This window comes from Nannospalax galili, unplaced genomic scaffold (assembly GCF_000622305.1).
Source record: "Nannospalax galili isolate Female #2095 unplaced genomic scaffold, S.galili_v1.0 scaffold111, whole genome shotgun sequence".
In the NCBI taxonomy this organism is placed as follows: domain Eukaryota; kingdom Metazoa; phylum Chordata; class Mammalia; order Rodentia; family Spalacidae; genus Nannospalax; species Nannospalax galili.
The window spans coordinates 1,081,307-1,109,093 of NW_008330487.1; the positions used below are offsets into that span (position 1 = coordinate 1,081,307).

A 27,787-nucleotide genomic window follows, 5' to 3' on the forward strand; every position below is an offset into this window, starting at 1 on the left:
CCCCAAGGAACCAATGCTAACATGTCCCCCAGACCAGCATAAATCACAAACTGAGCCTTGCAGCCAAGTATGAGACTGTAGTGCTCTGGATCCTGGGTAGGGTAGAGGTCGGGGCTGCTGTTGCTGGGCAGACTTCCCCACCTGGCTCTTAGGCAGAAGGAGAAGGCAGAAGTGGTTGCTGTTGCCATAGCAGTGAGGCTGGTTTTCATCAGCATTCCCTTCTTGGAGCCTCAGTGCCGGAGGCCCACTGAGTCATCTAGGAATGAGGCTCTTTCTCTCCCTGCATCTGGTCACAGGAAGAGTGGCCTCAGTCAGGAGAAGTGACCTCTGTGCTCCTGCTTGATCCCCCACAGCAGGTGCCTGATACCTCCAGGATGACATTTGGTCCCACTGGAGTACTGCCCAGCTGCAGGCTGCTTTCCTGCTGGTCTTCAACTCAGCAGTCAGTCCTCAGGCACCATTGCCCTTCCCTTCATGCACTTCCTATTGCGTCTCCTGACCCCTCTGCTCTAGACACATTGGTGTTTTCCAGGCCCTTTTACGAGCTCAGTCCCTTCCCTTTGCAGAGCCTTTGCTTCTAATCCTGCAGCTGTTCTTCCTCCCATCGCCAGGCAAGCCTTCCTGACCACACCCATAGCAAGTCTTCCTGGCACCCTCTCTTCCGAACACTGAGCTCAAGACTTTCTTTTTTGTCTTTGAAACAAAGTAGCCCAAGCTGGCCTCAAGCTTGCTGTGTAGCTGAGGCTAGCTGTGAACACTTTTTTTTATTTTTATTTTTTATTTATTTATTTATTTTGTCTTTTTGAGACAGGGTCTCCTTGTAGCCCCAGCTGTCCTTGAACTCACTATGTAGACCAGGCTGGCCTCGAACTCACAAAGATCCACCTGCCTCTGCCTCCCAAGTGCTGGGATTAAAGGCATGTGCCACCACGCCAGGCTCTTTTTTTTATTTATGTGTTCAGTGGCCACAGAAACCAGAAGAGAGCATCAGATCCCTCCTAGAGCTGGAGTTATAAGCAGTTGTGGGCTACCTTATGTGAGTGCTGGGAACTCAACCTGGGCCCTCTGTCAGAGCAGCCAGTGCTCTTAACTGCTGAACCAACTCTCTAGGCCCAAGTGTGGGGGCTTTTGTTGAGCTAATCTCAGTCTGTTTCATTCATCTGCAGGTCTAACTTGATGGGAGTATTAAACAGTAGGTTTGTCATGGATTTTATTTTCTTTTATTTTTGAGAATGGTCTCACTATATAGCCCTGGCTGGCCTGGAACTGGATAGGTAGACTGGGCTAGCCTCAAACAATCAGGTCACCAGGCTTGCATGACAAGTGCCTTTACCCACTCAACCATCTTGCTAGGCCTAATTTTAAAATATATTTTATTCATTATTATTGAGGAGAGGGTCACATGCCATAGCACACATGTGCAGTCAGAGGACAACTCTGGAGTTGATTTTCATACTCCACCTTTACATGGGTTCCAAGGATCAAACTCAGGTCATCAGGCTTGCATTGTCAGGTGGCAAGTGCCTTTACCTGCTGAGCCATCTCACCTACCCCAATTATGTTCTTTTTCAAGATTATTTGGTTCCTTGGTCTCCTTTGCATTTCCATATGATTTTTAAGACCAGCTTGTCCATTTCTTAAGAAAAACCAGAGGCTGGAGAGATGGCTGAATGGTTAAGAGTGCTGGCTGTTCTTACAGGAAACCTGGGTTCAAATCCCAGCACCCACATTGTAGCTAACAACTGTCTATAACTCTAGTACCAGGGATCCAATGCCATCTTCTGACCTCCACAGGTCTGAAAAAGACCAAAAAACAAGAAAAGCCAGGCCGTTGGGTTTTGATAGAGAACCACATGGAGTCTGTGGATGAATTGGGAAGCACTGTCATGATACTGTTAACAGATCCCCTCCGCCACCCGTGATGGCTGAGAGATGTTTTGCTCAGCTCTAATCACTATCAGTTACAAGCCATGTGTCCTGGCAGAGTGTTTAAGCATCCCTCAACCTCAATTTCTCATTTGCAAAAAAGAAGGGGAAAAAACTAAAACCTAGCTGTTTTTTCATGGTGGTCTTTCCCACTCTGCCTCCATGCCTCACATCACTCCAGAAATTCTGAACTTGCCATGATTGATTCTGTGCCTAAGTGCCAGCTCCGTTGAGGCACTTTCTGCCACAAGTTTTGCACTTGATTATAAGATGATGTTCATCGTACTTAGTAGGGGAACCTGATTAATCACTGTTTTGTTTATCCAAATGTTTGTCTGCAGCTAGCATCTCTTGGGAGGTCCTCTTTGTGCTGAATTTTCCTGGCTTGGAAGATTCTCTCACTAACCATGCCTTCAAGGCTCCTCAGAGGGCATCTTCCTCCTCAGAGCCTGCTGGGGGCCCTGCATTTGGAAGCTGGGCCTGAAGAGGGCTTACAGTCTAGCTGTAGGTATATGGGCAGTATGGGCATGTTGCCAGACATTGAGAGTCCTGGGAGAATTGGGACCCAGGCCTTGAGAAGGACTCTGGGCTCTAGCCTCAGCCTGTCAAGAAAGGGCTCACATCTTTACCTCTTCCCCCACCTCCAGTCCAGCCTCCTCCAAAGTCCTTGCTTCCTTGGCTTTCTGCTCAGAACATCCCTGGCCCTTAGAGACCAACGGATGGAGTCCTGAGCCAGAGGCTCAGCCTCATCCTCCCTTTTCTGTCACCCCTCATCCATCCATCTAGGGGCTCCGCAAGTCATCTATACTATCCCAACTTGGCCCAACTGGCCCAGGACTTTGGAGTGTTATCCCTGAAAGTGCTCCACCCCCTGAAACCTCCGGTCTGGAGTGGGTGATCCTCCGACCTCCGGCTCAGGGCTTTGCTTTCTTCTTTTCATGTCTTGCTTTTGTTTTCTTTTTCTTTTTGGGACAGGGGGAGGCTTTTTGAGACAGGGTCTCCCTGTAGCCCCAGCTGACCTGGAACTCGCTTTGTAGACCAGGCTGGCCTTGAACTCACAGAGATCCGCCTGCCTCTGCCTCCCCAGTGCTGGTACTACAGGCGTGCGCCACCACGCCCGGCTTGTTTTTGTTTTCTTGAATCCAAGTATTATTCCTCTAGAGAAAAATCTTTCAGAACTACATCTGAGTCCTTTAGATGCTTCTCCCCAGAGTTAACAAGTGAGCAGCTCCTTCCCTCCCTCCTTCTTTCCTTTCGTTTTCCCCTCTACACAAAAGTACCTCACCTATCTGCCTTGTCACACCTTGCATAGCTGGGCCCTCTTTCCACACTCTTTTTTCCTTTCCTTTTATTTTATTTTATTTTGTCTTTTTGACACAGGGTCTCCTTGTAGTCCCAGCTGACCAGAACTCACTATGTAGACCAGGCTGGCCTTGAACTCACAACGATCCACCTGCCTCTGCTTCCCAGTGCTGGGATTAAAGGCGTGCGCCACCACACCCAGCTTCTTATTTTACTGTATATGTATGAGTGTATTGCCTGCATGTATGTGAAGTGTGCCTGTGTTATGCAATGCCCAGGGAGGTCAGAAGAGGGCATCAGATTCCCCTGGAACTGGAGTTATGGATGGTTGTTAGCTACCATGTGAGTGCTGGGAATCAAACTCAGGTCCTCTGCAAGATCAGCCAGTACTCTTAAGTGATGAGCCATCTCTCCAGCCCCCTTCCACACTCTTGAAATGGTTGCATTGTGTGCTACTCTGGGCAGGCACTTGCTCCATCTTGTCCCTTTCTGAGGGACAAGTCTGGAGTGTTTCCACTGTTTTCATTGTCACAGTCAATTCAAGCCAAATTCAGATGTCACATCTGTAAAGCCTTCCTGAACTCTCCAGGGGGTCCTTTCTTCTCTCTCTTTTCCCATCGTGTCTATGTGCATTTGGGTGTGGAGGCCAGAGGTGGTCAACCTCAGGTGTTCCTCAGGTGCCTTCTACCTTGTCTTTTTGAAACAGGGCTCTCATTGGGATCTGGGGCTCACCAGTTAGGCTGACCAGCGAGCCCCAGGGATCTGCCTGTCTCTACTTACCCAGCCTTGGGATTATAAGCCTGAGCCACTACGCTCAGCTTTTCACATGAGTTCTGGGGATTGAACTCAGGTCTTCATCCTTGTGCAACAAGGACTTTACAGAGAGCTGTCCCCCAGCCCTCCTTATCACTATCTTAATAATAATAATAATTAACATGTGGAATGCACACATGACATACATGAGCTCATTTAATTTTTGAGACAGGCAGTATGGAAGCTAAAGGTATGTCCAATTTACAGATGGAGAAACTAAGGTTCATGTGGAAAATCAACTCAAATTCATACAGCTGGTGAGTGGCAGAGCCTGTACATAAACCCAAACAATCTGACTCTAGTGCTAAACTTTTTCTAGTTGTTCAAAGTGGATGGTGTTGGTGATGGGGCCAGAGCCAGGTCAGGGGCCCTCAGCTCCCTGGGGGGATGCGCCACCTCAAAGGCAAAGCACATAGAGATGTTGGCAAAAAAGTCAAGCATGCAAGCTGGCAGTTCAGGTTCTAATCTATTTCATGTTGGAACCCGGAAATGAGAGAGGGTAAGGTCAGGCATACTAGTCCCACATACAGGTGTATGCTCTCTGGGGCTTCTGTGGGCTTTCCTAGGTATAGAGTGGGTGGTAGGGGTGTTGGGTAGGGTGGGCCCTGGGGTTGAGAGTAAATCTAGACAGCGTCACTGCAAGGTGTGTATCTTTGTCTCCATCTCTAGAGGAGGAAACTGAGTCACAGAGATAGAAATGAAGGCTCTTCTGTGCTGCCTCCCATTGTGACTCCTAAGGTGTTAGTCCTGGTGGTGAATAAAGAGATGGGCCCAGTGGGGTGGTGGAGGTACTTAGATTTTTTGTTCCATTTCCCCTGGTAGCCCTGCCCTGGGCTGTTCTGGGGTTTATGCAAATTAATGTAGATATATGTAAATTGGACCACTACCAGGCAGGAGGCTCTAATGGAACTGCCAGCCCAGAGGTGTATGACAGATCTGTTCAGAAGGGGCCTAGGGGGCCCCAGCTGTGAAAGGGGTGGAGATGGGTCAGTGGTCACTGAGATGAAGCGGTGAGGTTGCCATGGAGACAGGGGCCAGGGCTCTGCCTCTTGACAGAACCAGACTGGCCAGATCAGCCTACTGAGCCGGTGCTGGGCCTCCTCAAAGCTCCAAGCTGGTCTCTGCGGATTAATTACCCAGGAGGTGATGACCAGCTGCTTACCAGTTCCCCCATGGCCCAGTCCAAGTGGAGGGCTGGGTCACAGCAGGAGGGCATGAGGACAGACAGATGGCAGTCTAGGGCTTGAGTACAGAGATCTGAATTGAGGGAGAGGGCAACCACTTTCCAGAGCAGCAGACCCCTGCCACAGGCCTGTTAAAGGGTGAAATCCCCCAAATACCAGAGTATATAAACATGCTCAGTAGCTAAGCTCATTGAGCCTTGTAAGGAAGAGTGAGGGCTTGGCCCAGACACACTGATTGGAGCCTTAGTTTTTCCTGGCGCATGGGCCCTCCATTGCCCTGGGCTTCAGTTTCTTCATCTGTACCCGGGGATGGGATTAGGGGATGTAACAGGAGTGTGAGAGTTAATATACAGCAGTTCCGTATACTAAGGTAAACCCTTGGGAGGTTGTCAGTGTCCTGTGAGGTTTTGGTTTGTTTCACTTTTTTTTTTTTTTTTTTTTTTTTTTTTGTCTTTTTGAGACAGGGTCTCCTTGTAGTCCCAGCTGTCCTGGAACTCACTCTGTAGACCAGGCGCTGGTCTCGAACTCGCAGAGCTCTGCCTGCCTCTGCCTCCCAAGTGCTACAACTACAGGCGTGTGCCACCATGCCCGGCTTGTTTCACTTCTTATGAGAAGGAAACTTCTCCCCTGTCCCTGTTCCTCTTTCCCCTTCTTTGCGCTGGAACACTTGGTACTGGTATTCTTTGAGGTGAGAAATGGCAGAACCAGCATCCTCAGGGAAGGAGGCTGGGCTAGGTTCTCACCAGTGAGTTTTCTGGACTTGGCCCACAAAAGACACTCAAGAATAGGTTTGTAGGGCCAGTGTGATGGCTCTGCATCGAAAGGTGCTTGCTTCCAAACCTGATGACCCAAGCTTGATCCCCAGTACCTACATGGTAGAAGGAGAGACCAGACTCCAAGACAGTTGTCCTTGATCCTACACACAGTATAGCACACACACACAAATAAATAAATGTAACATTTTAAAAAATTTAAAGAACCACTCAAAAAATGAATGAGTGGATGGATACTAAGTGATCAGGACAGTGTGACTGAAAGAGGAGGGACTGTGAGTGTTCATATCACTCTCTGAGGTAAGGTGACTCATGAGATACTCCTTGTCCAGAGCAGGCACTGCGCCGTCCCACCCCCCACAGTTCCTCCATTTCTCCCTAATGGCTATTGAGAAACACAATGGATGCAGAGACCAGATGCCAGTTCCAAGCTCAACCTCCTCCTGTCTGAGTAACTTTAGAAGATTTGGGTGAATGCAGTGGGGACAAGGTGCCTCAGTCTGTAGTGCCTGGAAGAGGTGAGGGAATGAATCTGGGTGACGTCAGGCTGGAGGGCTGTGAGAAGGAAGAATCTGAAACAGCCAGGTTGTAGAGCCAGGTGCTCAGGCTTGGCAGGCACCTTTTACCCACTGAGCCATCTTTCCAGCCCTGTTTGATTTTTGAAACCAAGTCTTAAATAAACCAGGCTGGCCTCAAACTCAATGTGTAGCTGAGGTTGGCCTTGAATTCCTGATCCTTCTGCCTCTACTTCCCAATTGGGCACTGAGATTACAATTATGTGCCACTATGTGCACTTTTTTTTGTCTTTTTGAGACAGGGTCTCCTTGTAGTACCAGCTGGCCTGAAACACACTATATAGACCAGGTTGGCCTTGAACTCACAGAGATCTGCCTGCCTCTGCCTCCCGAGTGCTCTGGGATTAAAGGTGGGTACCACCATGCCTGGCACCACTGTGTGCAGTTTTTAAACTTTAGTGTGTGTGTGTGTGTGTGTTGTGTGTCTGTGTCTGTGTCTGTGTTGGGAATTGAACAAGCCTTACATACACTAGGCAGCACTTTCCACAGCTGTATCAGCTGTGACCTCAGGCTTTTACTTTCTTAAACATATAACTCTAGCTATGTATGTATGTTTAGAACCAAAAGTCTACTGTTCCCATGCTCTGCTCCCCTGAGATGCCTTCTCATAATTATCTTTCCTTGCCTCTTGATGCTGCCTTTACTGTCACATTTGGTGTCTTTTTCTGGCTTTTGTTTTTAACTCTGTGGAATCGTAGAGTTCAGTCACTTGCTTTTTTTTCCTTAACAGTGATAACTTTGGCTGGTTTCCAGCGGGATCTGGGCCCCAGAGGAGGCTCTGAAAGGAAGGGAGAATACAACATTCCTGTGTCAGGGTACCAGGAGGAATCCCCACAGGGCACTAGGCACAGAAGAGGGGTCCCTGGTATAGTAGTCCCCAGTGTCAACCATCAACCACCAGAAGCCTGTAACTGACTGACTTCCCTTCCCCTCTCCAAATTTCCTTTCTCTCTTCCTCCCCCACCTCTGATTTTTGGAGACAGGGTCTCACGATGTAGCCCAGGCTAGCATAAAGCTTGCAGCTGATCCTACTCTGCCTCCGTCTCTTTGAGTGCTGGGATTACAAGTGTGTGCCACCACACACTGGCTTGGATTCGTTTTCTAAAGCAGGGGTCAAGTGACTTGCTCACTGCCACATGGTCCTGCCTCTAGCCCTGTCCTTAGCCTTGCCCTGAGTCCCATCTCTAGCCCCATCTCTAGCCCTGGAGCCTGGCATAGAAGATGCTCAAGAAATCTTTTCAGTGGATTGAGACCCTTTCCTGCCCTTGCCAAAGACCCCATGGTGTTTACCACTTTCCCTTTACGTCAGTGCCCATATTTCTTTCAGCTGACACACAATGGTGCTGGCCCCAGGTGGAGCCATGAAGTGGGCCCAGCTCAGGCACTGAGGAGCCCCTCCCCTCAGGCAAGTGGCTGCCCCTCCCAGCTGTCACTGTGCTAAGCCCTAATGAAGGCCACACCAGCCGATATCTAGGACTCCTTCTAGCCTGCGGTGTTGGCTTCAGCCCACCCCCTCATTTCATGGATGAGGGGCTGAGTTGAGTGTAATTTTGTCAGCTGCTTCAGAAATCCACTGGGAAAGGGGGGCTTAAGCATGGAGGTGCATCAAGGGCTGCTGCCTTGTACTGAGGACCAACTGTGTGCACCCAGCTGGCTAAGAGCTTTACAGGGACAGGACACTTCAGTGAGGAAACCAAGACGCAGAGATGGGGAGGAACCTCCCCAGGGTTACAACTGTGAGTCACTAAGCTGGGGCTGTGGACCCCAAATGGGGAGTTTCACTCCTGTGACCCAAAGGCAGTAAGAAACAGAAATGGGCTAGACTATAGGTGCCAGGACCTCAGGGCACCACCTTCTGCTTCCCCCAGAGAGCCAGACTTCTGTAACTAAGGTGTACAAAGGCTCACTGGAATATTGGCCAGGGAAGTAGTTGACTTGCAGAATTGACAGGCAAGGGCTTGGGTTCCCTTCTGATGAGTCCCCAGGCCCCATGCCCAGCTCTCTCTCTACCTTTGCCCCGGAGGGCTTCCTGAAGCTGAGATGGATCCATCTGTATTATTCACCCCTCCCTTGCCCCTACCAGGGGTTGGACTCCTGGGGTTGGAGTCTAGACAGACAAGAGCATCCTACTGAGACCAGAGGCAGCCCTGACAAGGGGTTGCAGGTTCCCATGGCAACAGCATCCCCCTCAGCTGGCAGCTACCAGATAAATAAATAATCAGAGTTTGGGGGTGAGGCACAAAGGGCCAGGGGAGGGGCAGCCAGGGAGCCCAAGGCTTCAGTCTACAGAGAGGGCTGGGTCAGACTTAGAGCAGGCTGGGAGAGGAAGATTGGAAATGCCAGGTGAGAGAAAAGATGGTTGGAGGAAAGTGGTTTAATTGGAGAGTCATACCATCAGACAGGGCCTTGGTGACCCCTAGGGAATGAGGGAGTAGAAAGGGGACTTGACATAAAATTGTGGTTTTTGGCTCATGTATCTGGACACTTGGGGGGAGTAGAACACCAGAAATGGACCAGGTCAGGCAGGTTACATTTACAATGAATGCTGGACATAGTGCTGTGGGGCCAGCACTCTGGAGGGAGGCAGGAGGACTGAATTCTAGGCCATCCTGGGCTTCATAGCTAGACCCTGTGTCTAGCTCAATGGGAAGAGAAAACGACTCCCAAAAGTTGTCATCTGATCTCCACCATGTACACATGGTGGCACATAAATGCCTAGTTCACAATAATGTACGCACATACTGCACAGTAACAATAACAAATAAAGTCAATTTTTTTTTTTGGTCTTTTTGAGACAGGATCTCCCTGTCAGTATGTAGACCCGGCTGGCCCTGAACTCACAGAGATCTGCCTGCCTCTGCCTGCCGAGTGCTGGAATTAAAGGCGTGTGCCACCACGCCCAGCTCATAAAGTCAAATTTTTTAAAACTGTGGTGGTGCATACCTTTGATCCTAGCACTAGGGAGGCAGAGGAGATTGCTGCAAGTTCAAGGTCAGCCTGGGCTACTCACCATGTAGGTATTCCACTCACTTTGTAGCCAAGGATGACCCTGAACAAGAATTATTATGTATATGAACATGCTCACTTGTGATACAATGTGCTTGTGGAGGCCAGAGAACAACTGAATCACTTCTGTCTTTCCACCCCATGGGTTCCGGAGATCAAACTCAATTTGTCAAACCTGGCAGCAAGCCCTCTTACCCACTGAAATTTCTTGCCAACCCCCCATTATAATTTTTTTAAAGTTGTCTTTTAGCCAGGCATGGTGGCACACGCCTTTAATCCCAGCACTCGGGAGGCAGAGGCAGGCAGCTCTCTGTGAGTTCGAGGCCAGCCTGGTCTACATAGTTCCAGGCCAACTGGGGTTACAGGGAAACCCTGCCTCAAAAAGACCAAAAAAAAAAAAATCTTTTATTTGTACATTTTGAGACAGTCTCACTGTTATGTAACTTGGAATCCTCCTGTCTCAGCCTCCTGAGTCCTGGAATCATAGGTATACACTATGGCATCTAGCTAAAGAGCCATCTTTACATCTTTCTCACTCCAGTGTGGGTCATGTGACTGATTATATTTCCCATCCACCTCTTCTACACTATTTCCTAAAAGTGGAGGCCACAGAACTTGCACAGGTGATGTAGACTAACTGCTCTGAGAATGTAGAGGAGCCAGTGGATGAGGACACGCTGGAGTTCAGGTGGATGGAGGATGGTCATAGCTGAAAGCCAAAGTGGCTTTTGATGTGAGGTTGCAAGGAGGATGGGTGATGGCTCTGCTGAGCAGGAACATCCAACATCCAGGGTTAAGGGTGGGACAGCTAGGGTTCCTTCCCACCCACAGAGGGTGACAGCTGAGCTACCCTTCCGTAGCTCAGGACCTGGGGAAAGGAAAGCGAGTTAAGGCAGAACTTCAGCTCTTGTTTCAGTTGCTAGGAGACAGTGCTGACCAGCAATGAAGGATTCAGCCAGATCCTTTTAGACCTTTAGTACCAAACTAAGAAGCTTAGACTATTAGGTCTTCTACGAATTAGTCACCCCTCATCATCTTCTAGTTTATGTGATGTCTGTATCCTGTACCCCATGGCTTTTCAGGGGAGTGATTATCTTCTGTTTATAGCTGAAGATATATGTTCAGAGAGGGAGAGGGACTTGCCTTAAGGCACACAACAGAGCTGGAGTTTGTACGTGAGTTCATCCTGACTCCAAAGCTGCTAGTGAGGGCTTGTTTTCCCACAGTGCTTGCTTGTCAGTGAGGTCACAGGAACAGGCCTGTGGAGTGGGAGTCAGTGTGGGCATGGGACCACTGCATCCAAGACCAGATGTCTCCCAGGTACATTGTGAGATCAGGCAACTCTGTACAACCTGAGGTAGGCACCTTCTCCCTGGGACCAGAACCAGCTGAGTGAGTGACATGGACAAGGCCAGGCAGAGTCCGGGAGGGGTAAAGGAATGGGGGTGGGGGGCTGGTGAGATGGCTCAGCAGGCAAAGGTGCCTGACACTAAGCCCGATGACCTGAAAAATTGGAAGTGGGGAAAGAGTTGAGGAGGAAGACCAGTAGAAAGCAGGGCACAGGGCACAGGGCCCTGGGCAAGCCTGGAGACTTCCTTTCCCAGGATTGACTAACTATTGAAGTCAAGGCTGGATTGTATAGTCCAGTGACCGTTGTGTACAGGCAAGGAACCCCGGGACCCAGCAGGGCAGGTGTCCTACCCAAACTCCCCCAGCAGTCAGAGGCACATTCGTCACTGTCCACCTGTGCTTCCTGACCCCTGAGCCAATATGTACTGGGAAACTTGGTGCCTAATTGGGACAGGTGGCAGAGAAAGGTCTAGTCTGATACCTGCCTGCTGTGTGACCTTGGACAAGTCATTTTTCCTCTCTGAGCTTTGATGTTCTGTTTCCTCAAAGTGACATGATCCCAGGCCCACCTTTCTGCCAATCTACAGAGTCCTTCCAAGGGTATTATCAACAGGAGGCAGATGGGAAGGTGCCAGGGTTGGTCTTGGTACTGCCAGGCTCCCCTCGTTGTCTTGCCTGAGCCCACAGTTTCTTTGGTTATTGCCCAAGCTGTACCATTTGTGTGGTAGCATCAGCCTATGTTGTGTTTCCTTGCCAGGAAGAGGCCCTGGGGTCTTGACCCAGATCCTCCCATCTCTACTCCTAGGCAGACCCTCTCCTCTTGCACATGGTAGACAAGTGTTCTTACCACTGAGCTATATTTCCAGTCCCCTAACTTAAAAAAATTTAAGCTGGGCCTGGTGGTGCACAGCTTTAATCCGAACATTCAGGAGGCAGAAGTAGGTGGGGCAGGTGAATCTCTGTGAGTTCAAGGGAAGCCTGATCTACATAGCAAGTGCCAGGCCAGCCAGGGCTATATAGTGAGACTCTGTCTCAGAAAACTGAAAAAGAAAAAGGGGAGGGGGTACTTGGAGAGATGACTCAGTGGTTAGAAGCACTGGCTGCTCTTGAAGAGGACCTGCGTTTGGTTCCCAGCACCTACATGGCAGCTAACAGTCTGTAACTCCCATTCCGGGGGATCCAGTGCTATCTCCTGACCTCTCTGGGCATTGTACGCATTTGGTGCACTTACATGCAGGCAAAACACTCATAAAAGGGGAGGGGGTACTTGGAGAGATGACTCGGTGGTCAGAAGCACTGGCTGCTCTTGAAGAGGACCTGCGTTTGGTTCCCAGCACCTACATGGCAGCTAACAGTCTGTAACTCCCATTCCGGGGGATCCAGTGCTATCTCCTGACCTCTCTGGGCATTGTACGCATTTGGTGCACTTACATGCAGGCAAAACACTCATACACATAAAAAATAAATATGAATTTAATTTGTACAAATAATTTTTTTTTTTGGTCTTTTTGAGACAGGGTTTCCCTGTAGCCCCAGCTGTCCTGGAACTCACTATGTAGACCAGGCTGGCCTTGATCTCACAGAGATCTACCTGCTTTTGCTTCTTGAGTGCTGGGCTAAAGGCATGCACCACCAGCTAGGCTTGTACAAGTGTTTCAGTTGCCTATATACATGCTGACATGTGTGTAGTGTCCATGAAGGCTGGAAGACGGTGACACAGCTGCCATATGGGTGCTGGGAATCGAACTCAGGTCCTCTGGAAGAACAGCAAGTGCTCTTAACCTCAGAGGCACCTTTCCAGACATGCTTGTTCCCCTCCACCCCCACTTTGAGATGGGATCTTGCTTGCTAAATTACCTGGGCTTGCCTTGAATTTGCAGTCCTCCTGCCTCAGTCTTCCTGGTGCTGGGATTAGATCAGACTGGCAGATTACTGTGAGTTCAAGACAAACCTAGGCTATAGACTAAGACCTTATCTCCAAACAAACTTGTGGAAAGAAATTAGAACAATCCCTTCTCTGTGGTCCTGGGGACTCCAAGGGCCAAGACAAATTCCAGTTAGGGGTCCCTGGGATAGATGCCTCACACTCAGGGGACAGCCTGGGCCCACCAGGGTTATGGTTCAGCCTTCTCTCTGTATCCTCACCCCACTGGCTTCCCTGCAGGGGAAGCTGGAGCAGCTGGCAGGAACCTGGCTCACGTCTTCACCATTTACCCCCAAAGTCATGACCAGTCTTAAGGGCCCTGACTTCTGCTCCCAGCAACCCTTTGGTTCTGAAGGGCTGCATGATTCTCAGTCATTTTGTCATCATTATGGTCCAAAGTGTCAAGGAGGAATCTCTATCCTTTCCAGTCACAGTGATTTCAGGCCTCTTTCCAACAGGTGGCTGCACTGCAACGGCAGATCTTCGACTTCCTGGGCTACCAGTGGGCTCCCATCCTGGCCAACTTCCTGCACATCATGGCCGTCATCCTGGGCATCTTTGGCACTGTGCAGTATCGTTCCCGGTACCTCATACTGGTACGTCCCTCTCCTCACCTTTGCCTGTCTCGCCCTTCCTATTCCTCCACTCAGAACTACCTCCCACCCCAGGAGTCCAGAGGCACACAAGTGTCTGGATCCTAAATCTGCTCCATGCAAAGCTGACTCGTATTTTTCAGCAGAGAATCTCCCAAGAGGATAATGCAAACATAAGCAAGATATGGAGGGGCTGGAGAGATGGCTCAGCGGTTAAGAACACTGGTTGTTCTTGCAGAAGCCCCGGGTTTGAATCCCAGCACCCACATGGCAGCTAACAACTGTCTGTAACTCCAGGGGATCCAACAGCCTCTTCTGACCTCTGAGGGCATTGCAGCACATGGGTGCACTTAACTACATGCAGGCAATACATGCATACACATAAAATAAAAATAATAAATAAAAATTATAAGCAAGATGTGGAGAGTCATTTGGAGAGTGATGGCACTCAGTTCTACAAGCTGTGTCTCACCATTACGCTAGCCCTGCCACATCCACTTACCAGCAGAGGAGGCGGAAGCTCAGAGTACTTATGAGTTGTCCTAAGTTCACACAGTTAGGAAAGGCAGAAGCAGGATGAGTGCATCTGGTCTAGAGCTAGGGCTCCTGCACTGTACCACACATTGCCTCTTGTAAGCTGTGTGACAAAGGAGGGGTGGGCAGCATCCTGATGAGTTTCCCAAGGTTCTAAGGAAGCTTCAGGAAGGCTTGACTTCTGCTGCTGACTAATGTTCCCTGAAGATGTGGTCTGGCTGAATGTGGTGATGCGTATCTGTAATTCCATAACTTTAGAGGCTTAGGCAAGATTGTAAGTTTGAGGCTAGCCTGGGCTACATAGTGAGACCCTATCTCAAAAAAAGAAGGAAAAAAGAGAGAGAGAGAAAGGACAACATGGTCTAGAAGTAACTGGTATGATTTGGTTAGTGCTTCCTGTACTCTAGCCCCAAGGGTCTGATGCTGTTCCCAGAGCCCTGCCCCACTCCTTTTTTCTAATCCTGATGATCTCCCAGACTCCTGTTCTCAGTCAGCCTGGCCCATAGTCCCTTTTGGTCCTCGATGCCTATTCAGGTGGCTGTGTCAAGGGAAAAGGCTTTTCACTAGATTTACCACATCCACACTAGACACTTGAGTGACAAGAGCACTCAGCTCATTCCTGGTGTCTCTCACCTCCCAAAGGCTCAGCTTCCAGGAACCAGACGGCAAGGCCCAATGAAAGTTCTTTTCACCTTAGGCAGCACTTGTCTCCAGTTCTTAGGAAGCCCCAGGCCACAGCCAGCACCAGTCTGCCAGGTGAAGGCCACTGGAAGTGTATCCTATTCTCTAGCCTCTCCTTGCCCGCTTATAGCTTGGGGTCATGGGGAAGATGCTGTTCCCCCCAGAAGTGGCCACATCTGGAAGTGAGATGTGGCCCCGGGGTGCTGGTGGAAGGAATGCTGGAGCTGTACCCACTAATCTGAGCCACTCAGGAGCCAGGGACAGACAGATGAGGGAGGGAAGTGATGATGTGAGCTGCCAGGGCCCGGGTGAATCTCTTTACATGACCTTGTTCTGTCACCCCAGCCTTTCAGTGGTTCCCATGCTGCTCTCAAATTCCAGCCATAAGTCAGAGAGGGATGTTGTCCCACTATGATAATCAGGCACTAAGCTGTCTCTGTTCCAAAGTTCCAGCATCCATTGCTAACTACCTTCTTTCTCATTCAGTATATAACCACTTACAAGAATCAAGGCGCCTTCCTAAGAAGGAGAGTGCGTTCTTGTTCTTCGCTTTCTAAACCCCAGCCCTCTCCCTCAGTTACAGGCTGTGGCTACAACACTTCATAAGCCACTGCCTATAAGGTTTTGGGATTTGGGCTTTTTTTTTAATTTAATTTCCATTTCCGTTTTATGTGTATGGGAGTGGGGGGAGTACATGCTCTGACATGAGTGTAAAGGTCAGAGGACAACTTGCTGGAGTTGGTTCTTTTCTCCTACCATACTGGCCATGGGGATCAAACTCAGGTTGTCAGGCTTGGCAGCAAGTACCCTTACCTGCTGCACCATCTGGCCTCCCGGCCTGTAATCTTGACTGAGTCATCCACCATTACCCACCTACTTGGAGCTGGGCACTGGCATTATACTATAAATGAGGCAGACAAGGCTCTTGCTCTCTAGTGTGTGCCATCTGGAAAGTTTCTAAAAGTGTCACCAGAGTCACAGTCTCCTACAGGCTCTTGAACACCAACCCTAGAGATTTAGAATCCTCAATACATCTGAAAGAATGTGTTGCTTCCCTTCCTCCCCTTCTAACAGGGTCTTACTGTGTAGCGCTGGCTGGCCTGTTACTCACTACATACACCAGGCTGGCCTTGAATGCACACTAATGTGTCTGCCTCCCAGGTGCTAGGATTGAAGGCATGCACCACCACAACCAGCCTAATTTGTGTATGTGTATGAGTGTTCTGCTGGCATGTATGTGCCCATGTGTGTGCAGTACCTGCAAAGGCTGAAAGAGGGTGTCAGAACCCTTAGAACTGGAATTACAGAAGGTTGTGGGCCACCATGTGGGTGCTGGAAACCAATCCTTGACCCTCTGCACGAGCACTAAGTGCTCTTAACTGCTGAGCCATCTCTTCAATCTCTCCAGTCCCTCATTTTATTGTTGTTTGTTTGTTTGTTTGAGACAAGGTCTCCCTATAGCCCCAGCTGGCCTGAACTCACTATGTAGACCAGGCTAGTCTCAGAGATCTGCCTGCCTCTGCCTCCCAAGTGCTGGGATTAAAGGTGTGTCCAACCATGCTCAGCTCTCAAATTGTATTTTTTTTAATTTTTTTTTTAATGTGTATGAGTGTACTGCCTACATGTATATAAGTGTACCATGTCATGCAGTGCCCGTGGAGGTCAGAACGTGTTGGATCTCCTGGAACTGGAGTTATAGATGGTTGTTAGCCACCATGTGGGTGCTGAGAATTGAACTTGGGTCCTCTGCAAGAGCAGCCAGTGAGTGCTCTTAACCACCGAGCATCTCTCCAGCCCTCCAGGTTTTTTTGTTTGTTTGTTAGTTTTTTTTGGTCTTTTTGAGACAGGGTCTCCATGTAGCCCCAGCTGGTCTGGAACTTGCTATGTAGACCAGGCTGGCCTTGAACTCATGGAGATACCTGCCTCTGCCTCCCAAGTACTGGAACTAAAGGCGTGAGCCACTACACCCAGCCCAGTTTGTTGTATTTTTTAACAAACTCTCCAGAGTGATTGCAGGACAACTAGAGGTAGAGGGTGCCCTTCTTGAGGATGTGAGTTAAGGGCCAGTCTTCCCTCCTAGCTGTGATCCAGGAAAACTCATCTCTCCTTAGGCTAGTGATGGGAGTAAGACACACACCTTGCAGGGCTGTGAAAGATGGATGTGGACTTGTAAGCTTCAGTGAGCTCTGAATGAGGTGTTATCAGACTTCCCCTGCAAGAGTCCCCCTCCCTTATGCTGTCTCTGTTGACTCGCCCCTCCCCCCCCAGGCCCCACCCTGAATCCACCTCTGCTTTCCACAGTATGCAGCCTGGCTGGTGCTCTGGGTTGGCTGGAATGCCTTTATCATCTGCTTCTACCTGGAGGTTGGACAGCTGTCCCAGGTAAGCCTCAGGCCTGAAGGTGTGCAGAGCACAGCCTGACCTTTTCTATCCCTCGCCCAGGGCTGGGACATCATCTCTTTAACACACCTCTCTTCTGATGCACACTCAATCTGTGCAGCCCGCTTCACCCCCATTCTTCCTTCTGGCTTTCTTCTGTAATTCTCAAAAATAATGATCTCAAAAACAAGTGATGGGACATTTGGTGTGAAGAAGATCTGGGGGTTGGGGGCAGTTGACCATTATCAGCTCAGTAAAAACCATCAATGTGTTGGCCTAGACAGCTACTTTTAGGCTTCAGGATAGAAATTTCAGAGCAAGGAGGTAAAATGTCACATAAAGATTTGGATCCAGTCCTGATCAGTATTTTTCAGAAAGCAAAGAAACCAGTTGGTGTTTGTTCAGGGAAAATTGAACAAGCCATATCACATGGAGAGCTCCTGAAGAAAAGTGAACTGAGTTGTTTAATTGGAAGAAGAGCAACCCCAGAGAGCCACAACTTCTGTTCTTAGAACAAGGGAGATAGCTGGGTGCGGTGCCACACGCCTTTAGTCCCAGCACTCGGGAGGCAGAGGGAGACGGATCTCTGTGAGTTCAAGGCCAGCCTGGTCTACATAGTGAGTTCCAGGACAGCTGGGGCTACAGGGAGAAAAAAACAAAAAAAAAAAAAAAAAAAAAAAAAAAGAACTTGGGCTTTGTGGTTTGACCCTGATCCATTGAAGTTTCTGCTCTAACATTTCCTGGCTGTTTGACTCTGGCCAAATGGCCTGTTCTCTCTGAGCTCTGATTTCTTCCTCTAAACAGGCCTAGAGAAATGGTTCAGTTGGCACAGTACCTGCTGCACGAGCGTGAGGCCCTGGGTTCAGATTCCCCAGCACCCACATAAAAGCCTGTCCTGTGACCCTCATCTATAACCCCATACTAGGGGAAGCAGAGAGATGGGGAACCTGGGGACTTGCAGCCAGCCAGTGGAGTGAACTCTTCTCAAATATAAGGTGGGGCTAGCAAGATGGCCCACTGATTAAAAGCATTTGTCTTTTAAGCCCACTGACCTGAGTGCAATCTCAGGATCCCAATGTGGAAGGAGAAAAGGGAACTCCTGAAAGACCCCCTCCTGCTCTGTGGCATGTTTGTGCCCCCGCTTACACACCCCACACATGCACACGACCTAATAAAAATTTTTTTAAAGGGTGAAGGCAATTGAAGAAGAAACCCAGTGTCATCTTGATCTTCAAATACACACATGTGCATACACACACACACACACACACACACACACACACACACACACACCCCTCTTGTAGTTGCAGAGGAAATAAATCTTGATCATCCATTTATGTGCTTGGCACCTGGTCAGCAGTGTGAGTCTCAATCTCACTAAAGGAGTGTGAGCACTGATAAGCACAGGGTTGTACACCCTGTGTGTGAACGTCTGAACTCGGCCAGCCCCTTCTTTCTCCCTGTAACAAACGGGAGACCACAGACCAAGGAGAGGAGAGGTTTGTCCAGAGTCACACACAAGGAGAGCATAGAAACCTAGTGGATTGTACAGGAGCCTGTATTGAGGATTTGGGAATTGGACCCAGTTACTGTTAGTATCCTTCTAACTCTGAAATCCAGGGACTCCTGTGGGCTCAGCTCCAACCCTTTTCCATCTCAGTGATAGGAGTATGGCGCCTGCATGGTCATCTACTGCCACCTGCTGGCCAACACTTGCAGGTGTGGCCTTCCAAATCAAGCCAGAGAGGCTATTAAGAGTCTAGGTGCAAAGTGGGGTCTGCCCCCCCACTCAGTATCCCAGGCCCCTTTGCCCCCAGGACCGGGACTTCATCATGACCTTCAACACATCCCTGCACCGCTCATGGTGGATGGAGAATGGGCCAGGCTGCCTGGTGACCCCTGTTCTGAACTCCCGTCTGGCCCTGGAAGACCATCATGTCATCTCTGTCACTGGCTGCCTGCTTGATTATCCTTACATTGAAGCCCTCAGCAGTGCCCTGCAGATCTTTCTAGCTGTGAGTCTAATCTGTTTCCCACCCCCGTCCCCCCATATTCCCATTATCCCTCATTAAGAAGGGAACAGGCAAGGTGTATGGTGAGCATATATCCGCAATTCGGCACTCAGGAGGCAGAGGCAGGGGACCAGGAACACAAGTTAGAGGCCAGCCTAGGCTATATAGTGAGTTCTAGACCCTGACCTGCAGAGAGCGAGCGAGCAAGCGAGCGAGAGAGAGAGAGAGAGAGAGAGAGAGAGAGAGAGAGGTGCCTTCCAGCCTGCCTGTGCTTCTACCTGGATCTGTGTCTTATGACTCCTCCCATCACCCCTACCCCAGTCCCCACCCCAACCACCCCAAGGGTGTGGACAGATTTCATGAATAGGATGAGATACCAGTTTGAGAACATCTGGGTTTAAATATCTAATACACCCCTTGTGACCTTGGAAAAGTCATTTGTTCTTTCTGAGATTCCTTATTCACACAGAAAGGACAATACCAACCTCATAGAGTTGTGAGAATTAGAAAAGGGCTCCAAACAGAAGCCCCAGTCAGGGATGGTGGCATACACCTGTAATCCCAGTGCTTAGATGGTGAAGGCAGGAGGATTAGGAGCTCAAGGTTACCCTTAGCTACATAGCCTCGGCTACATGAGACTGTCAACCAATCAATCAATCAATTAATCAATCAATCAATCAAAAAGTCCCATTTATGAGAGGGCCAGTCCCACCCTAGGCACTTTACACAGGAATGGCCACATAATTCTTTCAATTTAATAAGCCAGTGAAGCCCTGCTGAGGCCTAACTGGAAAGACCAGACTCAGAGGTTAACTGCTTGCCTAAAGTGACACTCCCACAATGAAGAACGATAGGACTTTTAAGTGCAGGCACTTAACTTGAACTTGTTAAGTGTTTGCTTCGATCCAGGGGCTGAGTGGGATAGGCAGGAAGGAGAGGATAAGCTTCCCTTCCTTTCCTGACTGTCATCTCTTTCCCCAGCTGTTTGGCTTCGTGTTCGCCTGTTATGTGAGCAAAGTGTTCCTGGAGGAGGAGGACAGCTGTGAGTACGACTCCCCTAGGGAATTGGGAGAGCCCCCACTGGCACGCCTGTGTTTTCAGCATCCTGAACAGGGCTCCTTGGTGCACACAAGCCCTGGGTCAGTTACACCAGGCTTCTAAGCAAAGAAGCAGATAGGGATGGGTGGGGTCTGCAAAACCAGCCCATTTTGGGTTAGGGCCCAGACGTCCAGGTGCTTAGTCCTCCGTCCTGGCACCGCCTTTTTCCACATCGGTAGTCTTACCTCATTCCTAAGAGCCTAACGCCCTCTCATCACCCTCTCACCACCCTCCCACCCCCATCCCATGCCCACCCCTTTGTGGCCTGGCTCCTCGAGGTCCCAGGCCTCCAGAATTTACTCTGGATCCTCTCCCTAAGCCCCACCATCCCCAGCCCCACCCACCCCCTTCCCAGGCTAAGCTCCCTGGAGATGGGGTACTGCCCTGGGTCCTTCCCTTTCCGGACTCAGCTTCCCTTAACTCTCCCCCTTCCCTCCGCAGTTGATTTCATCGGTGGCTTTGACTCCTATGGATACCAGGCGCCGCAGAAGACATCACATTTACAGCTGCAGCCTCTGTACACGTGGGTCCCTGTATTGGCGGGAGCAACTGGCTGCCCGGGTCATTAGTGTAGAGGGAAGGGCCTGGAGAAGTAGGGGAGGAGTGAGCGTCCGGATCTCCGCGCGCGGCAGACGCACCCTTCCCCCCAACCCGCCTTTGTTCCCGCAGGTCGGGGTAGCTTCTGCCCCCGCACCCACCCCACGCTGCGCTGGCGGCTGGAGGAAGAAGCGCCAGATGGGCAGGCGCGCCCCCTGGCGGCTCACAGACTGACTGCAGCCTGCGCGGCCCTACCTGGATCTGCCGCTGCGGGAACAGATGAGGACTCAGACTTGACCCTGGCCCTGGCCTTTGGCAGCCGGACTTCAGGGTTGGGTCAGGGCGGGACAGGGGAAGGGGTATCTCGGGGTTTGTATTTTTTTTATCTCAGCCTTGGTGTGCGCTGGGGTCTTCCTCCCTTCTCCAGCCTCTCCTTTTCACCTTTTTACTTAGCCTCTTGCCCTTGGTCCAGACAAAAACAGGACAGATGGACTCACCCCATCTCACTCCTCATTCACCAGCCCTGGGGAAAGACACTGTGAACTAGGAGCAGGAGTCCTGGGCTCCAGTTGCACCTCCATCCCTGACATCCAGTGTGACATCTGGCCAAGTGCTCTCTCTGGGTCTCAGTTTCCCCACCTCAAGTAATTAAGAATAATCCCATAGCAGATGAACTCTTTTAGAGCTCTCTTTTGACTCTCAGTTCCCTGGGCTAGGCTGCAGATATGAAAACAAGGCCTAGAAATGTGAAGTGATTTGCTTGAGGTCACAAAGCTCTGATGGAGGCAGACTTTGAACCCAGTATACTGTAGCTTGAGACTCCCTAGTCCAGCATCTGGTCTTTGGACTTCCAAGCTCAAACACTCCTGCACATTCATACGCCACTGCCACCACTTGCCACTCTTAAAGCAATATACCTATCCATTCTCTTATTGAGACCCGGATGGACAGAGCCCAAAGCCTGACCCACAGGAAGCTTTTGTAGACTCAGTCCTTGTCAACCCTTGGCAAACCTTTGGATCTCCCTCCTCTAGGGAAGCAGAACTATCACTCACACCTCAGCCCCTGCCAGGTCCCAAAGCTTGGGTCTTCTATCCCATGATCCCATGATGCCACACCTGACTCCTCTAGCAATCCCGCCAACCCTTGATGGCTCCTCCCACCTTACCATTGTGTTCTCAGAGAGGAAGCTAGTGTCCACAGGAGCAAGTCCAGGAGTGCCGAAGGGGCAGAATAAGGTAGGGTTAGGAAGGGTAGCACCCCACCTTTCCTAGGGACAAGGAGAGTTCTTCCTCACCTCCTTCCACAGATGCCCTAAGGACCCTATGTCCTGAGCACTGGCTGGTGAATCACAGACAGAAAACTCAGACATCAATGCCCAACCTGTGATGCTCAGGCAGCTCTAGATTAGGAAAGCAACTGAGAAAGATGTACAGGGACTGTAGTGGGGAGCCTGGACAGTGAAGATGGTTTCTGTGATGACCACATCCTTTCCTACTTCACCATCCCATCTGTCATGGTTTATAGAGCATCCATCTCCAGGGGTTCCTCCAGCCATCACAGATCCCTGAGTGGAGAGTCTAATCAGAGGGAATAAGCTCCCTTTAGCCTGGGCTGCCACCTTACCACTTCCACGGACAGCACTCACCTCCCATCCCTTCCCCCAGGCTGCCTCCTTCTACTCAACAGTTTAGCCATTGGTGCTTTGAAACCATTTGGTTTTATAAGCTGGGTTTTTCAAGGGGACCTGTTCCTTTCTCACTGGGACTATGTGAGCTGAGACTGCCTTGGTGTCTGTGCAGGTGGGTTGATTAAAGAAGGTGTTTTCTTCTGTCTGTCTGTCCTGCCCTCTTGGCTAGAAAGACCACCAGTGGGACAGGTCCTTCCATGAAAGTGGGCAAACCCGGGGTGCCATTCACCTTTAACATACATATAACACATTTCTATTTTTTTTTTTTTTTGGCCTTTTTGAGACAGGGTTTCCCAATAGCGCCAGCTGGACTGGAACTTGTTATGTAGCCTAGGCTGACCTTGAACTCACAGAGATCCACCTGCCTCTGCCTCCCAAGTGTTTTTTATTCGTTCATTTATTTATTAATGTTTTATTTTTATGTGTATGCGTGTATTACCTGCATATATGTAAGTGCACCTGTGTCATGCAGTGCCCTTGGAGGTCAGAACACGGTGTCGGGTCCCCTGGAATTGGAGTTGCAGATGGTTGTTAGCCACCATGTGGGTGCTGAGAAACCCCAGTCCTCTGCAGAAGCAGTCAGTGCTCTTATCCACTGAGCCATCTCTACAGCCGCTGCTTTTTATTTTTTAATTTAAAAACTTTTGTATTTTGCTGGGTGTGGTGGTGCACGCCTTTAATCCCAGCACTGGGGAGGCAGAGGCAGTTGGATCTCTGTGAGTTCTAGGCCAGCCTTGTCTACATAGTGAGTTCCAGGCCAGCTGGGGCTACAGGGAGACTCTGTCTCAAAAAGACCCCCAAAAAAAAAAAGATTTTTAAAAATTACATTTGTTTATTTATATTTATCTGTGGGCACACGCCATGGCATGCATGCAGAGGTCAGAGAACCACTTACTGGAATCAGTTCTCTTCCTACTATGTGAGTTCCAGTGATCAAATTCAGGTCTTCAAGCTTGGCAACAAGTGCCTTTACCTGCCTAGTTATCTCACTGGCCCTCTCCTTACATTTTATGTGGGTTCCCAGAATTGAACTCAGGTTGCCAGTCTTGCTTGGCAAGCACCTTTACCAGCTGAGAGCCATCTCATCGCCTCTTTTTTGTTTTGTTTTGTTTTGAAATGGTCACACTAGATGTCCTTGAATTCAGCATCCTCCTGCTTCAGCCTCTCTAGTGTTGGGATTATGGGTGTGTATCCTGGCCTGGCCTTTATTATATATTTCTGAGTCTCTGGCTTGTGTCTTAAGCTGTGTGGCTTTGGGCAAGTCAGTTTCCCTGTCTTTCCTCGAACAGCACAGAGGTCTGACTGAATAGGTGGGTTCCCAACCTGGCTTCCCAGGCCTTGAAGAGCTTTCTATGTAGTTATCTGATTAAGTGCACATTCTGTTGATGTCTGAGTCCCCTTTGCATCTTGGCTGTTTCCTTCCTAACAACTGAGTTCCTGGCTTCGAATGAGCTGGCAGACAGCACTTTCCACACAGATTCTTGCCTTCTACCCTTGACATTCTGGATCATTTAAGTGACATAGTCCAAGAATCAGTATTTCCATTTGACTGTGAATCTTGGAACTTTTCCCCTAATAATACACACGGAGCTGCCACCCCCCTTTTTAAAAAATACTTTATTGAAGCCAGGCATGGTGGTGGACGCCTTTGATCCCAGCACTCAGGAGGCACAGGCAGGAGGATCTCTGTGAGTTCAAGTCCAGCCTGGTCTACATAGTGAGTTCCAGGACAGCTGGGGCTACAGGGAGACCCTGTCTCAAAAAGACCATCAATTTAAATTAAAGTGTTTCTTCAAAATGAAAATAATAGATAGATAAAAGAAGTCAGAGTATTTTAGTAGGAGGATGTATACGGAACTATTATTCTTTAATATTTTATTTGTTATTTCTATTTTATGTGTATGAGTGTATTGCCTTCGTGTGTACCCGTGTGCCTATGTTGTGCAATACCTGCAGAGATCAGAAGAGGCCGTCAGATCCTCTGGAACTGGAGTTACATTACAGACAGTTGTTAGGCAACATGTAGGTGCTGGGAACTGAACCCAGGTCTCGAAAGAACAGTCAGCACTCTTAACCACTGAGTCCTCTCTCCAGCCCCTAAATCCAGATTCTTTTTCAATGATGCCCCAGGTCTGTTGTGCCAGTGCTCTGGACCATGCCTGGCCATGGGGTCCAGAGGAGAAGCAAAACACAGCCTTCTAGGAGCTTGCAGTCCAGTGAAGGCTGCAAGGAAGGTCAGTGGTCAGTGCTGAGCACATTGGGTCATCTGAGGAGATGTTAGTCGAAGCTCAAGAGGGAGATCTGAGTGCCCAGAGTAGGCACAAAAGTATGGTAGGAAGGGGAACAGGTATCATACGTCTAGGGTGAGACTAGCAGGTTGGGTTGAAGGAAGTGCCACTGGGATAAACCAGCTTCCTGTTAAGGTAACAAATTACCACAACTTTAGTACAACTTTCATGTCCTTTTTGTTGTTGTTTTTTTGTTTGTTTGTTTTGGCTTTTTGAGACAGGTTCTCTCTGTAGCCCCAGCTGGGGCCTGGAACTTGCTATGTAGACCAGGCTGGCTTCGATCTCAGAGTTTCCCCTGCTTCTGCTTCCCAAGTGCTGGGATTAAAGGCATGTGCCACAACACCTGGCTTCATGTCCTTTTTTTATGTTATAAATGGAATCTAGTATCTCAACACTGTACAAATCTACTATTGTATATAGTTCTGTATTAGTCCAGGGTGGGTCTCACTGGGCTGAAGTGGAGACATCTGCCAGCCTCCTTTTCTGGAAGAATCCATGTTTGTGACTTTGGCCCTTTCCTTCACTTTCCAAGCAGCAGAAATCCAGCTCATCAAACATTGTCTCATTGCATCATCAAGATTCTCTGCTTCTGCTCAGGCAGGTGTTGGGGTGCATGCATTATAATCCCAGCACTTAGGGGGCTGAGATAGAAGGACCAAGAGTTCAAGGCCAGACAGAGACATGGCTCAGCAGCTTACAGACCTGACAACCGAAGTTCAATCCCTGGAACCCGCTTAAAGGTGAAAGAGAACCAACTCCCAAAAGTTGTTCTCTGACGTCACACAGGCACTGTGGTTCACATGCACACATACACAACAGGCACACACACACACACACACACACACACTAAAATAAAACTTTAAAAAGTTCAAAGCCAGCCTGGGCTATATGAGACCCTGTCTCCCCCACCTCCCAAAAGATCCTCAAGCTCTTACATACCATGTTAGACCACTAGGATACCCTCCCATCTCAAGGCCCTGACACTAATCACATCTGCAAAGCCAGTTTTGTCCTGTAACTCATTCTTGGGTTCCAGGGATTGAGATGGGGAGGGGTGTAATAGTGGCTGAGATATTTTATCCCAGTACTTGGAAAGAAGAGGCAGGTAGATCTCTGAGTTTGTGGCCAAACTGGTTCTACAGAGTGAGTTCTAGACCAACCAGGGCTACAGTGACATCCTGTAAAAAGAGAAAGAGAATAGACCCTTACCTCTAACTTGTGTCCATTCACTCTTCCCTGTGATCTCCTGGATTTGAAAGTTCAAAACCTAGAGCATGATCTGGGCATGGTGGTTGTTAACTAAAATTCTGGAGACAAACGCCATCCGGCCCCCTCCTCCCACCGTCCTTATGATAAACCTAGGTACAATTTCTCCAAACTAAAGAGTTTATTGGGGTTACTTACTGAGATGTGGACAAGGGGTTACTTACAGGAGTGTGGCGGCTCCCCCCAACCCTGTGGCCGCAATGGAAAGTCTCCATATCGGGACTTTCCAGCAGCCATCCAAAACGGTAAGAAACCTCATGGCGTTTTTCTATCCCTGGTGCAACTCTGGGAGGTGTGGCTGACTCTCCCAGCCACTCCTTTCTTGCAGAGCGTCAACAGTCAGGTTTGTTCATGATGACCCTAAGCAAGCAGGTGCAACCAAGCATGGCCATAGCTCGCCCTTCAGAGGACAGTTCTATATGAGTGGTGCATATCTGTAATCCTAGCAGTAGGATCAAGAGAATCAAGTCCACGGCCATCCTCAGCTACACAGTTAGTCTGAAGTCAACGTCGGCCCCGTGAAACGCTATCTCAAGAAGGAAGGGAGGAAGAAAATGAAAGAAAAAAGAAAACCCTCAGCATGCTCTGCATGGTGAAGATGGTTCACGGTGGAGATGTGGGGACGTGACATGTAGGGAAGAAGCTGCTGGAGGAATTCTTATAATCCGGTGTATTAGTTACTCTTCTGTTGCTGTGATAGAAACACCATGACCAAGGGAACTTATAAAAGAAGAGTTTATTTAGCTTACAGTTGCAAAGAGGCAAGAGTCCATCGTGGTGGGGAGACATGGTTGCAGAGGTGGCTGGAACAGGAGCAGAAGGTAAGCTATCACATCTTCAAGCAGGCACAGGAAGCAGAGCATGACTGGAGATCCGGCAAGGCTTGAAAACTGTAAGCCCGCCCCCAGTGACATGCTTCCTCCAGCATGGCCACACCTTCTAAGACCTCCCAAAACAGTGCACCAACTGGGGAGAAAATGCTCAAATACTTGGAGTCTGTGGAGGACATTTTCATTCAAATCCATCAGCAAGGATGGAGAGGCCCTAGGGTCTTCCATGCTCATCCTGGTCTTGGTCCAGCACCAAGAGTTGAAGCAGGAGGTGAAAAGCACAGATGGATGCATGTATCTCCAGCCAGTGGTACATGCTGAACACCATGCCATACCATTGGCCTAAAGAGCTGTGGTTCACATGCAGCATTATCCTTACACTATGGAGGGGTAGGCGCGCAGTGGTCACAGAGGTGCCTCTCCCATACAGAGGCTCAGGAGGGGCTTCCCGGGTGCTCTGTGGGAAGAACATAGATTTCTCTTGAGCAGGGTTTATGACACTTACACTGCCATTTTGGGCTGGGTGACTGCTTGTTGTGAGCCAATGATCTGTGCACCTTAGCAGCATCCCTGGGCTCCACCCATAAGATGTCCTTCCCCAGTTGTGACAACCAAAAATATCTGTGGACATAGCCAAGTGACCCTGGAAGGGAACATCACCCCTGATTTACACTCAGTCAAGTGAGTCAAATCAACACGGGAAAGGAGACTGGATAAACTGCTTAATGTGATTTCCTCATCTGTAAAATGGCATGCTATTTCAGCTACTGTGATGATCAAGAATGCCTGTGAACCATCTGACACATAGTAGGCCTTCATAAATATTCAGTCTTTTCCAGCATAGGACAGTAGCAATATCCAACCCCCAGTCTCAACAAGCTAGAGACTGCTTCTGAGACCATGATCTCTGAGTCCCAAACTTGGATCTCAACATCCCTGCCCAGGTCTGGTGGCACAGGCCTCTTATCCCAGCCTCTCAGGAGGCAAAGGCAGAAGGATCAGATCAATGTAGTGAGACCCTGTCTC

At 49.4% G+C, this 27,787-nt stretch overlaps 1 protein-coding gene across 4 annotated transcripts in view; it reads left to right on the top strand.

The window, feature by feature from the left end:
- Nkain1 (sodium/potassium transporting ATPase interacting 1) overlaps nt 1-22,518 on the top strand; it is a 45,641-nt gene extending 23,123 nt beyond the window's left edge. The window contains exons 2-7 of one of the 4 annotated variants that reach the window (XM_008848280.1): nt 13,312-13,449; nt 16,963-17,043; nt 18,858-19,055; nt 20,034-20,094; nt 20,592-20,673; nt 20,820-22,518. In XM_008848280.1, the coding sequence (XP_008846502.1) occupies nt 13,312-13,449; nt 16,963-17,043; nt 18,858-19,055; nt 20,034-20,094; nt 20,592-20,673; nt 20,820-20,829 (570 nt within the window). In that variant the 3' untranslated portion in view covers nt 20,830-22,518. Of the gene's footprint in view, nt 1-13,311; nt 13,450-16,929; nt 17,044-18,841; nt 19,056-20,033; nt 20,095-20,591; nt 20,674-20,819 lie in introns of those variants that run through there. The other 3 variants (XM_008848287.2, XM_008848303.1, XM_008848308.2) reach the window with 3 other exon arrangements.
- Nucleotides 22,519-27,787: the final 5,269 nt, after the last annotated feature.